Below are 15214 nucleotides of genomic sequence, written 5' to 3' on the forward strand. Positions count from 1 at the left end.
AAAAGCTAAATAACAAATATGTTGTGTTAGCGTTGTTTCATGATTCTTGAATATCTCAACTTGCTTCAAGGCTTCATAGAATTCTAATATTGGCCATCTACCACTATATTCATAACCATATATTTGTATATAGAATTCATTGTTACATTGATCAATAATTTGATAACGATCCAAATATACTTCTTTTTATATTGGAGTAAACGAAAGGTCTACGCAATTTTCCATGTTTACAATGAATTCTTTGTCTGTTCTTGGATCAGTTTTGTTCAATCCTATACGTGGTGAGATGAAATTTTTTATTATACTATTTTTGATTATTTTCGGATTTCGAAAAGTATCATTGGATTGAATAGTGGGTGAGATGAATATGTACATAAGAGAATTATGACGATGATAAGATATGATCACTCCATGCCATGGCTAGCAAATTTGAGAATGATTTAATATTTTGGTTTTGATCAATTTAATTTATACAACATTGCAATTCAAGTTTAAGTTGGACTAGAATTATAAAAAATTGGCAATGTTGAGTTATATTAGAAAAAGGATAACTCTTTTTTTTTCTTTCCTTTTTTAGTCTTTTAATTGTAAAATTATGCTACTCCCTAGCTATGTCCTAATTTATGTGGTACTTTTCATTTTTTGAGAGTCAAACAGTTTAAATTTGATCGAAATTTGTGCATAGAATCTTCAATTTTTTGAAATGAAATTTATATATTTGTAAACTACGTACTATAGGTTACAATAACTGATAATTCAAAATGCTTAAAAGATTTATGAAAAACTTACTGTCAAAGATAGATTTATTTGACTCTTGAAATTTGAAAAGTGTCACATAAAATGAAACGGAAGGAGTATTATTTTAGTGGAAAAAATTGTAATTCCATTTTGATGGTTTCTAAACTATTGGTATCGCTGATGGCATTGGTGGTTGAGCTAAAAATTAACTGACGCTAGAATTGTAATATACTCATTCATAATGTTAAATGTAATATATTCATCCATAATATTATAACAATATTTTATTATAACAATATGATTTTCTCCTAAATTAATTTTTCATGTTATATTTTATTTCTTTATTACAACATGATCTATCTATAATTGGAATGTGATTCATTATAATAGTGTACTCTTTATAAAATTACCTCATTATAATAATCATACTAAAATGTTGTATGGTAAAATTTTGTAAGAAACGAATTATGTATAAAATAAAATATTGAAATATTTATGGTAATCATCATTAATGTCATGCACGTAATAAATTTCAAGTACCAATATCTAAAAGAAAAAATTGTATTTTAATGATATCCATCAGTTATGATCATAACTTCATGAAGTAATAAGACTATTGATGTTTGTCTTTTAATGGTACCCATCAATATACATAAATAACATCTTACTATAGTAGTCATGGAACGTTCAGACAAACAATGTAGTTATAAAGAAGTTTGCCATAAAATGTCCAGACAATCGTGATAGCTATAGAGAGGTTTGATTGTATATGCATGTTTAAACTAGGATTTCTTGTGTCAATCTACTTATAGGCACTTGGCTAAAACTATGACAAGCTATTGTACTACATTCCATTAGTGATATGGAATCGATTAGCTTGGTTATTGTCAATTTGGTTTTGTTTTTTCAGTGATCCTTTCAGTTTGGAAATAATAAATTTGTTGAGCGTATACCCATCTCGATAGATATAGACACCTAGTACATGAAAAATCCACATAAAAGGTAATGTGAATTCAATTAAACAATACTAGAGTTATTATTACATAAATAAAGTGAATCAATTACGAGAACGTGTGACTATCTGATGTGAGGTATAGGGTAGGTAAAGACTAAAGTAATGGATTTTGATGGTTTGGACTTAGGGTTTTCATAGTTGGCTAAAATTTAACTGTTAGACTTGAGAAAATGATAAAGTTACAGACTTAAGTTAATTAAAATTTAACAAAATATTTGTATTTTACTAATAAATAATTATAAAATTTATTTATATATATAATTTTTCGGTTCGATTTGGTTATTTTTCCAATTTCTTTTTAGTAAAATCAAAATCAAACCAAATGATATCGATTTTCAAAATTTAAAACCAAATATCAATTTTTATAATTGGTTTGACTCAAATTATAATTCGATTTGATTTTTTAACCATAAGCATGAACAACCTGATATGGAAACTCCTTTCCTAAAATATTAGTAATTCAAATCCTTTTGGGTTTAGGATTTCTCTACTTATATATAAAAGCCCAGCCCAAGACCGAACCCAAACCCAGCCTAAATTATATGTAACTCGCTTTCTTCTCTCTTATCGTCTACCATCTTGACTCATATATCCGGCGAGAACTCATCGGCGGCGATCCTCCTCTTCCGGCGAATTCGTATTCCTAAGCATCTTCTCCGTTACTGTAAGCATCCTTATTTCTCGTTTTTTCTTTTAATATAGAAACGAATCTTGATTCCTCTCTGTGAATTGGTTTTTTAGTGATAGGATTATAAATTACGAATTGGGTTTCGATTCAGTTTAGGTGGTACAAATCTATGAAGAACGTTGCTTTAATCTGTTTTTGAGTGTTACTAATGATGAGATATTTGTAATATTATTGGGATTTTTAGCTGCTGAATACAGAACTATGAGTCTTAGGTTTTAAGAGACCACAAAGTGGTTCTTTTTTTATTATTTATTTTTTTCCTTTTAGGGAGTTATTCTTGGTTTGTTTTTGTGTAAAATATAAAATCATAGTATACTAATTTTTGAGTTTTCAGTTCTTGGGATTAAAGGACTTTCAGGATATTTATAGAGAGATGAAACTGAATCAAAGTGATAAATTTTCAATGATCCACAAAGTCGGGAATGAGTGTTTGAAAAAATTGAATCTTGGCGTTTCAAATGGATTGATACAAAGTACACTATTTTATAAAAGTAGCTAATTATGATGCTATTTTGAAGTGGAATGGATGAAGAGGATTCATGTAGCTCATCTTATCTAGTTGGGCATTGTGGACGTAGTGGTTTGGTTGAATATTGGATGAAGCTTTGGTGCTTCTTTTTCAGGTTAAAATCTGCAGATTGTTTTTGAGAATTCTTTAGATACAAAACAGCTGAGATTCAATTTGGAGTAAAACAAACTTAATATTTGGTTTTCATTTTTGAGAAAGAATAAACAAAGTTAATATTTTATAATTGCTTTTAACATTCGTTTTACAGTATTTTATTTACTAGGGGAGTGTAGCAGGGGTATGATTAAAATTTTATACCAGAACCTTCTTGTTTTCTTCATTGGTTTGTGCAAATCAGTGGGAAACAAATGTTCCATAAAGTATGGACTTTGGAATGATAAGATATGTCACCGTGTCGCTCTCTCTCTTTTCCTGTATCATATGTTCCCTTTAAGTTTAGAATGATTAGATTTGTCACCGTGTTGCTCTAACTTTTCCTGTAACATATGTTCCAGTGTTTAAATCTGTATAATGTCATTAAAGCTTTTCGTATTTTTTTGGTTCATTCAAATGCACCTCGGCCATAAATTTTCTTATTGTCTTTCTGTCCTCTTCTTACTTCTTTCAATGTGATTTTATGCTGCTTTCTTCTCTATTTATGCTGCTGTTCTAATTTCTTGCTATAATGTGCTAATATTTTGTGTGAAGCCTCTCCATTACTATTTTGGATGTGTAGTTTCTTGTTCAGTTGACTGAGCTGACTGGTGTACTGACAATCTATTTATTCAAACTTTCTAATTGTTCTCTTTGGTTACAACAGATTGTAAATTCAATGGGGAAGAAAAAAACAGATGAGGCTGGTGTAAGTGTGAAGGCTAAGGGAAGCAGCAAAGATTCCAAGGAAGGGAAAAAGGAGAAGCTTTCTGTCTCTGCCATGCTTGCCAGCATGGACCAGAAACCTGAGAAGCCCAACAAAGGTTCTTCAGCCACTGGTGCTAGTAAGGCCAAGCCTAAAGCCGCTCCAAAAGCATCAGCTTACACTGATGGTATTGATCTTCCTCCCTCTGATGACGAGGAAGAGGAGTATCTTCCTGGCCCCGAAGAAGTGGAGGAACTGATCGATGGTAATAGAAGGCATAGAAGGAATGAAGCAGGTCCAATTGATACCTCCGTAAGTTATAAAGAGCTAAAGAAACGAGAAAAGAAGGATATGCTTGCTGTTCAGGCAGCTGAGGTGGCAAAAAAGGAGGCCCTTAGGGACGATCATGATGCTTTTACTGTTGTTATTGGTAGCAGGGCATCTGTTCTTGAAGGTCAAGAGGATGCTGATGCAAATGTTAAGGATATAACTATAGAGAATTTCTCCGTAGCAGCTCGTGGAAAAGACCTTTTAAAGAACACATCAGTTAAGATATCTCATGGGAAGAGATATGGTTTAGTTGGTCCCAATGGAATGGGCAAGTCCACCCTACTAAAACTCCTTGCTTGGAGGAAGATTCCTGTACCAAAAAACATTGACGTACTTTTGGTTGAACAAGAGATAGTTGGTGATGATAGGACAGCACTTGAAGCTGTTGTTTCAGCTAACGAGGAGCTCATCAAGCTCCGAGAAGAGGCTGCATCTTTACAGAATGCTGCTGCATCTGTTGGTGAGAATGAAGATGATACTGATGGGGACAACATTGTAGAAAAACTTTCTGAACTGTACGAAAGGTTGCAGCTGATGGGATCAGATGCTGCTGAGGCCCAAGCATCAAAAATTCTTGCTGGGCTGGGTTTCACCAAGGAAATGCAGGGGCGTGCTACCCGATCTTTTAGTGGTGGTTGGAGGATGAGAATTTCTCTAGCACGGGCTCTTTTTGTTCAGCCTACTCTATTGCTGTTGGATGAACCTACTAATCATCTTGACCTTCGGGCTGTTCTATGGTTAGAGGAGTACTTGTGCAGATGGAAGAAAACTCTGGTCGTTGTTTCACATGATCGAGACTTTCTGAACACTGTTTGCGGTGAGATTATTCATCTCCATGACATGAAACTACACTTCTATCGTGGTAACTTTGATGATTTTGAAAGTGGATATGAACAGCGTCGCAAAGAGATGAACAAGAAGTTTGAGATTTATGATAAGCAGTTAAAAGCTGCCAAGAGATCTGGAAGTCGAGCACAACAGGAGAAGGTAAAAGACCGAGCCAAATTTGTAGCTTCCAAAGAATCAAAGAAAAAAGGAAAGGATAGGGTTGATGAAGATGAAACTCCACCTGAAGCACCTCAGAAGTGGAGGGACTACAGCGTGGAGTTCCACTTCCCTGAGCCTACTGAACTGACACCTCCACTTCTTCAGCTAATTGAGGTCAGCTTCAGTTATCCTAATCGACCAGACTTCAGGCTCTCTGATGTTGATGTTGGAATTGATATGGGGACTCGAGTTGCTATCGTTGGGCCCAATGGAGCAGGCAAATCGACCTTACTTAACCTCTTGGCAGGTGATTTAGTTCCTACAGAAGGTGAAGCCCGCAGGAGTCAAAAGTTGAGGATTGGACGGTACTCACAGCATTTTGTTGATCTTCTCACAATGGATGAAACACCTGTCCAGTACCTGCTTCGTCTTCACCCAGATCAAGAGGGACCTAGTAAGCAAGAAGCTGTTCGTGCAAAGCTAGGAAAATTTGGACTTCCCAGTCATAACCATCTTACCCCCATTTTAAAGTTGTCTGGAGGACAAAAAGCTAGAGTTGTATTTACATCTATTTCCATGTCGAAGCCTCACATCTTGCTGTTAGATGAGCCAACAAACCATTTGGATATGCAGAGTATAGATGCTTTGGCAGATGCGCTTGATGAGTTCACTGGTGGAGTTGTGTTAGTCAGTCACGACTCGAGGCTCATATCAAGGGTTTGTGATGATGAAGAAAGAAGTGAAATTTGGATAGTTGAGAATGGGACCGTTGAAAAGTTCCCAGATACATTTGATGAGTACAAGGCAGAACTTGTAAGGGAAATCAGGGAAGAAGTTGATGATTGATGTTGCAACTGGCTTATTCTATTGTTAGTGTCTTGAGGGAGAGTGTAATCTTCTGTTCAGGGAGGGTTTTCTTTTCGACTTCATATCGAAGGGAGAGTGTAATCTTTTGTTGCGGATATAAGAGAGCATAGTGGCTAGAGTTATTATGTACTGTGTCATATTCTATCTATTTCTTTTTATTATGTTTGCCTCACTGGCAATAATGTCGAAGAACATTGAATTTGCTCCTCATTCTATCTGTTTTCCCTCTTCATTTTAGGTCTCTGTCAAATTTGCCTCACTTTGCAAATTCAACTAGCATTTACATCTATACTGTTTCATTTCTGTGGATCTGAGGAAAAGTTTTATAAGTTCTTAACGTGAATGGTTTGCTGGAATTACTTCTACTTCTTGTGTCAGATTAATAATATGCTGCTGCTGTTTATAAATTACAATATATACTAGCTTATTCTTCCTTTTCTCTTCGGGGTATTGGAAATGGCTTTTTCTTGTTAAATGACTTTTTGTTGCTGGAATGGCTTAGTTCGATATTATATTTTCATTTAGCTTGAATATCCAGTTGTATTAGCATTTAGGATTCACCTACCACATTCAAATAGATTTTGATAAAAAGGTGAAGTAATCTGCTTGGTGTTTCTTTTGAAGCAACTAGAATCTTTAAAGATCAAAGGACATGAAGTTGTATGTGAGTTGACTGGTTAATTGGTTTGAGTTAGATCATCTGTAGGTGTTTTAGTTCCTGTTTTTAAATGCATCTTACTGTGTTCTAAGAGCTTTATGGGGAAACTGTAGAAGTGATTATCATGGACCATACAGTCATGCATGTGTTTTCGTATGTACTATTTTGGTTGTTTTGTTACAGATTGGTTGCTGTTCAAGCTGTTGCTCGTGATTCATCAGGCTTATTCCACTGCTTCTGAAAGTAAGTTTCGTCTATAAGAGGGAGAGAAAGCAGGTTTTGGATTTCTCTTTACCCCAAGTGCTACTTTTTCTACCTATTCTGCTGTGCTCCTTTCCTTTAGATACAACGCCATCTCTTACCGAGGCATATTTGAATGGTTATTAACGCTTAAGGGCATCTTCATCAATATTCTCTGAAACTGAGACACGATGCTGTAGTTGTTATCCTCTGCAATCTGAATACAGTATGGCCTGCATAGTGATCCAAATTTGCAAGAAAAGTTGCTCTCATTTGAGATGTAGCCAATAATGACATGATGAAAGGTAAGTTGTATCTATCCTACTGTTTGGAACTCCTATACCCTTCTGGTTTATACACTTAGCATTGCCTTCTCCCTTTGTAAATTATGAAACTTCTGTATGTCTTCATTCATATGGAAATGAAACATTAGAAGACAAATGGATGACAAAGAGAATATAAATGTTCACTGATTACTTGTAGAGAAGAGTTACAGATAGAAACCACAACAAGAGGAAAGCAACTATCAGGTAGGAAGAAGAACAAGAAAACAAGCTAACTCTTAAAAAGTAAACAAGTACACAGAAACTTGACATTTATCAGGCCCTCCTCAGCTTTTTCTTGAGTCTTGCAAACCAGACTCTTGATATCATATTGAGCCAACTTGTCGTGTCCGTTAAGAATGTGAAGTAGGCATTCCTCCAAGAACTATTGACAATTAAACAGCCTATAATTCCCCAAAATGCAACAAAAAAGCCTAGCACCATTGATATATAAAACTCCAGAGATGGGAACTCCTCTTCATCGTCATCATGTTCTTGTGGATTGTTGTTGCTGCCATAATCGATAAGAGGGCTAGGAGGAGCATATCCGGGACACTCTTGAAGAGGAGGACCACAGAGTTGAACATTATCACTGTAGGATGATCTATCAAAACTTTGCAGTTGAGTGCTTGATGGAATTCTCCCGGATAAGTGGTTGTTCGACAAGTCCAACACACTAAGAAAAGTCAAATTAGCAAGACCCTGGGGGATCACACCAGAAAGCTGGTTTCTTGACATGTCAAGAGACTCCAACATCTTCATTTGACCTATTCCTTCAACGACAGTTCCATTCAGATCATTTCTTGAGAGATTCAAAGATTTCAATCCTCTCATCTCAGCTATTTCTTCAGGAACACCTCCAACCAATTCATTACTTGAAAGATCAATAGTCTTCAGATATAATAAAGGATTTTTGTACTCAGACTCCTGATTTTTCCATTGAACCAATAGGTCACCAACATACAAGTAACGACGAGGAAATTTACCATAGAAACCTTGAACTATAAATTCCATTGGCTCGCCAGAATTATTATCTTGATACAATAAGGTAAAATTGTTGAAGCAATGTGGAATTTTCCCCGATAATCCATTTGCTGAAAGGTCCAGTATCTGAAGAAATTGAAGCTGACAGATTATGGACGGTATGCTGCCATGCAATCTGTTGAACCGCAGGCTTAGAATGCGCAAATTGAGTAGATCAGTCCCTATCCATGCCGGGACACTTCCTGTCAACTTATTCCCTCCAAGATCCAAGATTTGCAACTGCTGACATTGTGAAAAAGAAGGCAACATTCCACTAAAACTGTTTTGGCGTATGTATAACGCCTTCAAATTTGTCAAGGAACCCAATGAATGTGGAATTTCTCCAGAGAAATTGTTATAAGCTAGATTAAGAACAGCTAGACTTGTCATGTTCATCCAACAATCTGGAAGTTCTCCTGAGAATTGGTTGTGTGCCAAGTCGAGAGAAGTGGGGGATGTTTTACTTTGACAAATTGCAGAGATGGATCCAAAAAACTGATTTTTATGCAGGTAAAATATTTGGACATTGGTAGGGACTAGTGGCAAAGGCCCTGAAAAGTTGTTAGAGCTTAAATCTATAACCCTATAACCATATGTATTCTCTATTAAGTCAGACACTCTTCCACTGATTTGGTTGTTTGAGAGATTCAAAATCTTTAGATCGGGAGGAAAGCCAGAGAACCAACTTGGAAGCGTGTCTGAAATACTTGCAAGAGAGATATCAAGAACAGTATAGTTATGTTGATTTTGAAGCCATTTTGGGAAAGAAGGTCCCAAATTGCAAGACGGCAGGCTTATAACTTGTAGCTGGAAAGGAGGAAGCCAATTGAAGCTCGTCTTCAGAGCCAATGAGTTGAATGACAAGTCCAAATCCACTAAACTGGAGAGGTTTGAAAGGTGGGACTCAGTAATTGTACCCTTCAGGACATTGTAAGAGGCATCAAAACTTTCCAGATTAGATAGTTGCCCCATACTTTCTGGTAATCCTTCCAGTCTATTGGACGAGACATCCAAAATTCTAAGCTGTGAAAGTTGTCCAATACCTTGTGGTATCCTCCCTTGAAATTGATTAGAGCCAAGATGCAACTCTCTCAATGATGGAAACAATGCTAAATCTGGTAATGCCCCTCTCATTTGGTTATCAGACAAATCCAGATACTCGAGGGTAGAAACTTGTCCCGCACTTTCCATGAAAGAACCATTCAGCACATTCTTTTGCAGGTATAATTTCTTCAAGGATGAAAATCTTGTCATATTAACAATTGAACCAAACAATGAGTTGTCGTTCAACTCCAAAACCTCAAGTGATTTCCTACTGCCTGATAACCTGAGAAACAACTCAGGAAGCCATTGGTCTGTCTGAGTATTAGACATGTCCAGATGACGTAAACGGGTCAAATTCCCGAAAGAACTGGGAACCCCACCTTTAATCTTAAAGTTATTAGCAAGATTAAGATGTTCAAGATACATCAAGGTCCCAAAGCGATCATCAATTTGACCGATAAGTTGATTATAAAGGAGCTCAATGCTAGTTAGGCTTGTGCTAAAATTGAATACCCAGCTATATTCAGATGAAGAAGAAAACTCATTACAACATAAATGAAGAACAGAAAGAGATATGAAAGAAGAATTGAGATGGAACCAATTTAGAGAGTCCACAACCACTCAAGTCCAATTCTTTCAATGAAGGGACCTTAGTTATCTCTTGAAACCAATTGTTTACTTGGAAGTTGCTAGAACTCAGACTCAAAAACTCTAGAGAAGACAGATGAGAAAGCCATCTAAGGTCCTTTACTATAAGATTATTTTCTCCAAGATCAAGAGTCCTTTAAGAAGTTAGATTCTGGAACTGTATTGGAATTACACCAGAAAAAGAAGAAGCTGAGAGGTTCAAGTACTCTAGTCTCTTAAGTGAGCCTATGAATCTTGGTATTTCACTTCTTTCAAATTCATTCACACTGAGGTCCAAGAAATTCAAATACTGCAACTCAAGCAGAGAAGGGCTAAGTTTACCTGTCAATCTTGGAGCAAAACAAGCACTGGCACCAGCAGAACAAGTAAACTCATTGTGTAGATCAAGAACAGTTACATGACCTGTTCTTCTGTCGCATTCAATACCGTTCCATTTGCAGCATTCTTGTTTATCTTCTTCATCACCCCATGTAGATAAATGATCAAAAAAATCAGTAAGACCTCTTTTGAACTCAAGAAGAGCATCTCTCTCCTTATCTAAACACAGGGTCTTGTTACCTGTTAATCCAAAAGATGTCTCTAGGAACAGTAGAGACAAACAGAAAAGGAACTGAGCTAATCTTGCATATTTCCATTTGTCCATTGTTTTTTTCTTGAAACTATGAGCAAGAAGCAATTAATATATACATATATATTTGCCATGGACTAGTTCTTGCATGTATCCATGTACTTTCCTAGACAAATGACCCCACTTTGATGAGAAAAAAAGATTGAAAAGAGAAGTTATTCATTGCATCTGATTTTTGTCCCACTTTAGCTAGTTGCATAAACAAGTATGTACATGGAAACTTCTATACCAAAAAGACTAAGAAAAGCAAAATGAGAAAAGGGCCACATCAAATATCCATGTAAACTTCCAAGTTCCAACAATATCACCTAATTTTCTCTTGCATGCATCTATTTTTCCTAGAAAACTTGCAAGGTCATTTATCTATTGGTAAGATATACATGGATTAACAAATGTATGTACTTAAATTACCAATTAGGAAATTTAATACTTAGCAATCCAAGATTATACTGACTTTTCTCTAGTTATTCTAGTAACTTGAGTTGGACATAAAAACAAGTGATCCCACTTTGAGAAGAAAAAAAAGAATCAAAAGAAAAGTTATATTATACATAACATGTGATTTTTTTTTCCCACTATGGCTAGTAGCATTAACAACTACATGGAGATGGAGTCAAAGAAGACTTCTATAGAAAAAGCACTACTCTGTCTAAATAATAAAATTTATAAACTAATTTATTTAAATAAATTTACTAGTACATAAAATCAAGAAAATGATTAAAATGATTTGAGGGATATTTTTGTCTTTACATAGATTAAATCTCATGGTATTAAATCCTATGTATTATTAATACCACAAAATGGAAGGTATTAGTAATGCATCCTACAATACCATGCAGGATGTGGATTAGTTATACATAGGTCCAAAATTTCTATGAAATATAGTACTACTAAATAATATCATACATAATACATGGACGATTTCTCCTAATACTCCCTACCAAGACTCCTAACTATTGAATGAGTATATTATATTTATTAATGTGAATATGCAATATATAGGATTAAAATAATGATATAATAGTTGAAGGAAAATAGTAAAAAGATGATTTTGTTTAAAGTAAAGTCTTTTAACGAAGGGCGAAAAATTCAAACTATATTATTAAGAATATTACTACTTTTATTATAATATAAATAGATATAGATATAGATCGATACATAAAATTCATTGCAAACAATAAGTTGATCGAATCCATATCACTAATGGAATGTGGTAGAGTAGCTTGTCATAGTTTTAGTTAAGTGTGTCTATAAGTAGACTGACACAAGAAATCACTTATAGTTTGTTTGAACATTCCAGGACTATCATAGTAAGATATTATTATATATGTATACTAATAATTGACGTTTGAATTTCTATTATAAACAAAGTATGTAGAAAATTTTTGTCATAAAAAATAAGGAATGTATTTGTCAGCTAGTTTAACCAAAAAAGCAGAAAGATTATAAAAGAAGAAAGACAAACATCAGTAGTCTTTTCTCATGAAGTTATGACCATAACTTATGGATTCTATTTAAATACAATTTTTTTTCTTTAAAATATTGGTACTTGAAATTTACTATGTGCATGACATTAATAATGATTTATATTTTATTTTATACATCATATGTTTCTTACAAAATTTTACTATACAATATTTTAGCATTATTGTTGTAATGGGGTAATTTTATAAAGAGTGTACTGTTATAATGAATCACATTCCGATTATAGGTAGATCATGTTGTTATAGAGAACTAAAATTTAACATGAAAAATTGTTTCAGGAGAAAATCATATTGTTATAATGAATGTTGTTATAACGAATGATCGTTATAGAGATGCTTGCCACTTCTAAACTTTAGAACTACTGGATTTCTAATATAAGGAATTTCCAGGGGAGGAAAAAAGATCAATAAATATTGCAGCTAGACAGCCACCACTGCATTCCTATGTTTTACGGCCTTTATCGACTACAACTGATCGAAGGAAGGCATCTCTTATCCACCGATTCACCACTGAACGGCTTTGGTCTAGCCTCCTTTCGTAAAGTTCAGAACGATAGAAGCTTTCATGGCTCCTTCCGGAAAGGGATCGTAATGTGAGCGAATTTGAAGACTTCTGTCGAAGGCACTTTCGAACTGGCAAGACTCACAGCCCCTTTCTTTATAGAAGGAAGGAACAACAAACACACTTTGACCCCGGGCTTCCTTTTCATTACTTCTTTCACGACGAGAGAACCGCGTCTGCATCAGTCGAATAAACAAGTTAACTCTTGATAGTAAACAAAGTACATAGAAACTTTACATTATTCAGCTCCTTCGCTTTCCCTTCAGTCTTGCAAAGCAGATTCTTTATGTCATATGGAGCCAAATCCTCATGTTTGTTAAGAATGTGAAGTAGGCATTCCTCCACGAACGGTTGACAGTCAAATAGCCCAAAATTCCCCAAAATGTGACAAAGAAACCTAGCACAATTGATATATAAAACTCCAGTGATGGGAACTCCTCCTCATCATCATCGTCATCATCATCGTCATGTTCTTGAGGATTGGTGTTGCTTCCATGATCGATAGGGAGAGCATATCAGGGACACTCTTCAAGAGGAGGACCGTAGAGTTGAGCATTGCCACTATAGGATGATCTGTCGAAACTCTGCAGTTGAGTGATTGATGGAATTCTCCCTAATAAGTGGTTGTTCGACAAGTCCAACACACTAAGAAAAGTCAAGTTAGCAAAGTCCTGAGGGATCATGCCAGAAAGTTGGTTTCTTGACAAGTTAAGAGACTCCAACAGCTTCATTTGACCTATTCCTTCAACGAAAGTTCCATTAAGATCATTTCTCGAGAGGTTCAATGATCTCAATCCTCGCATTTCAGCTATCTCTTTAGGGATACCTCCAACCAATTTATTACTTGAAAGATCAATAATCTTCAAATATAGTAAAGCATTCTTGTACTCGGACTCCTGGTTTTTCCATTGAATCAATAAATCACCTATGTACAAGTAAGATCCTGGAATATAGTCATAGCGGACTTGAAAATCCATTGACTCACCGGTGCCATTTTCTTAACGCAATATGGTAAAATTGTTGACGCACTATGGAATTTTCCCAGATAATTCATTTTTTGAAAGGTCCAATATCTGAAGAAATTGAAGCTGGCAGATAAGTTATGGAATGATGCCATTGAATTTGTTTGACCGTAGGCTTAGAATGCGCAACTTGAGTAGGTCAGTCCCTATCCATGCTGGGATTCTTCCAGTAAGCTTATTCCCTCCAAGATCCAAGATTTGAAGCAGCTGACATTGTGAAAAAGAAGGCAACATTACTCTAAAGTTGTTCTAGCGTATGTATAACGCCTCCAAATTTGTCAAGGAGCCTAATGATAATGGAACTTTTCTGGAGAAATTGTTGTAGGCTAGATTAAGAACAGATAGATTACTCATATTCATCCAACAATTAGGAACTTCTCCTGAAAATTGGTTACGTGACAAGTCAAGCGAAGTGGCAGCTCCTATTGTATTTTTACAAATGGAAGAAATGGATTTAGAGAAGTGATTTTTATGTAGGTAAAAGATTTGTATATTGGCAGGAACTAGTGGCAAAGGTCCTGAAAAGTCGTTAGAATTTAAATCTATAATCATGTAATCTTTTTTAATGAACTCATAAACTCTGCCACTTATGTGGTTGTAAGAGAGATTCAGAATCTTAAGCTCGGGAGGAATATCGGAGAACCAACTTGGTAGCATGTCTGATATATTCGCAAGAGAAATATCAAGAAGAGTGTAGTTATTCTGAGTTTGAAGCCATTTATAGAAAGAAGGTCCCATATTGCATGATGGAAGCCTTATAAATTGTAGTTGAAATGGAGGAATCCAATCAAAGCTCGTGTTCAAAGTCAACAAGTTGAAGGATAGGTCTAAGTCTACAAAATTGGAGAGATTTGAAAAGTGGGACTCTGTGATAGTACCCTTCATTATTAGAGGCATCAAACATTTCCAGGTTTGATAGTTGCCCCATGATTTCTGGTAATCCGTCTAACCTATTGGACGAGACATCCAAAATTCTAAGCTGTGAAAGCTTTCCAATACCTTGTGGTATCCTTCCTTGAAATTGATTAGTGCCAAGATGCAGCTCTCTTAATGATGGAAACCATGCTAAATCTAGTAATGGCCCTCTCATTTGGTTATCAAACAAGCCTAGATACTCTAGGCTCGAAACTTGTCCCACTCTTTCCATGAAAAAACCATTCAGCACATTCTTTTGCAGGTATAATTTCTTCAAGGATGAAAATCTTGTGACATTAACAAAAATTGGTTCTTCGGACGCTTGATCCATGGGCTAATACACATGAAAAATAGGGGAATTAGGGCGATTCATAAAAAAAGGTTTGTAAATGCGTAAATGGGCGTTAAAAAAATAGTGTGAGCATACCTGAAGATTCTCTAACTCATTATAGAGGTGCTCATAAAGTTTTTTGAGAAAAATATTTTGGGTGCTCCGAGCGCCAGATCCATGGGCTAATACACACGAAAAATTAAGAAATTTAGGTGATTCTTAAAAAAGGCTTGTAAATGCGGAAATGGACATTAAAAAAATGGTGTGAGTATACGTGAAGGTTCCCCAATCATTACAGAGGTCTTCATAAAGTTTTTTGAGAAAATGTTTTTCGGGTGCTACAG

At 35.4% G+C, this 15214-nt stretch overlaps 4 protein-coding genes across 4 annotated transcripts; 1 reads left to right on the forward strand and 3 right to left on the reverse strand.

Annotated features, from left to right (window-relative positions):
- The first annotated feature begins 2288 nt into the window (after positions 1-2288).
- LOC125817240 (ABC transporter F family member 4-like) lies at positions 2289-6251 on the forward strand. The gene is made up of 2 exons (XM_049496785.1): positions 2289-2417; positions 3770-6251. The coding sequence occupies exon 2, from the start codon at positions 3782-3784 to the stop codon at positions 5969-5971; it is 2190 nt and encodes a 729-aa protein (XP_049352742.1). The 5' UTR covers positions 2289-2417; positions 3770-3781; the 3' UTR covers positions 5972-6251.
- A 1133-nt stretch (positions 6252-7384) lies between these two features.
- Positions 7385-11002, reverse strand: LOC125817238 (receptor-like protein EIX1). Its single transcript, XM_049496783.1, is given in 3 exon segments — positions 7385-9869; positions 9871-10919; positions 10968-11002. Coding segments are annotated over 2 exon segments (3081 nt in total). The 5' UTR covers positions 10572-10919; positions 10968-11002; the 3' UTR covers positions 7385-7489.
- Positions 11003-13117: 2115 nt separating this feature from the next.
- On the reverse strand, positions 13118-13618 carry LOC125817267 (receptor-like protein EIX2). Its single transcript, XM_049496812.1, has one exon. It carries the CDS (start codon positions 13577-13579, stop codon positions 13118-13120), a length of 462 nt encoding a protein of 153 aa, XP_049352769.1. The 5' UTR covers positions 13580-13618.
- A 793-nt stretch (positions 13619-14411) lies between these two features.
- LOC125817268 (receptor-like protein EIX2) lies at positions 14412-14870 on the reverse strand. Its single transcript, XM_049496813.1, has one exon. It carries the CDS (start codon positions 14868-14870, stop codon positions 14412-14414), a length of 459 nt encoding a protein of 152 aa, XP_049352770.1.
- Between the last annotated feature and the right edge of the window lie 344 nt (positions 14871-15214).

This window comes from Solanum verrucosum, unplaced genomic scaffold (assembly GCF_900185275.1).
Source record: "Solanum verrucosum unplaced genomic scaffold, falcon-dt-bn FXZP01000259.1, whole genome shotgun sequence".
NCBI classification, from domain to species: Eukaryota; Viridiplantae; Streptophyta; class Magnoliopsida; order Solanales; family Solanaceae; genus Solanum; species Solanum verrucosum.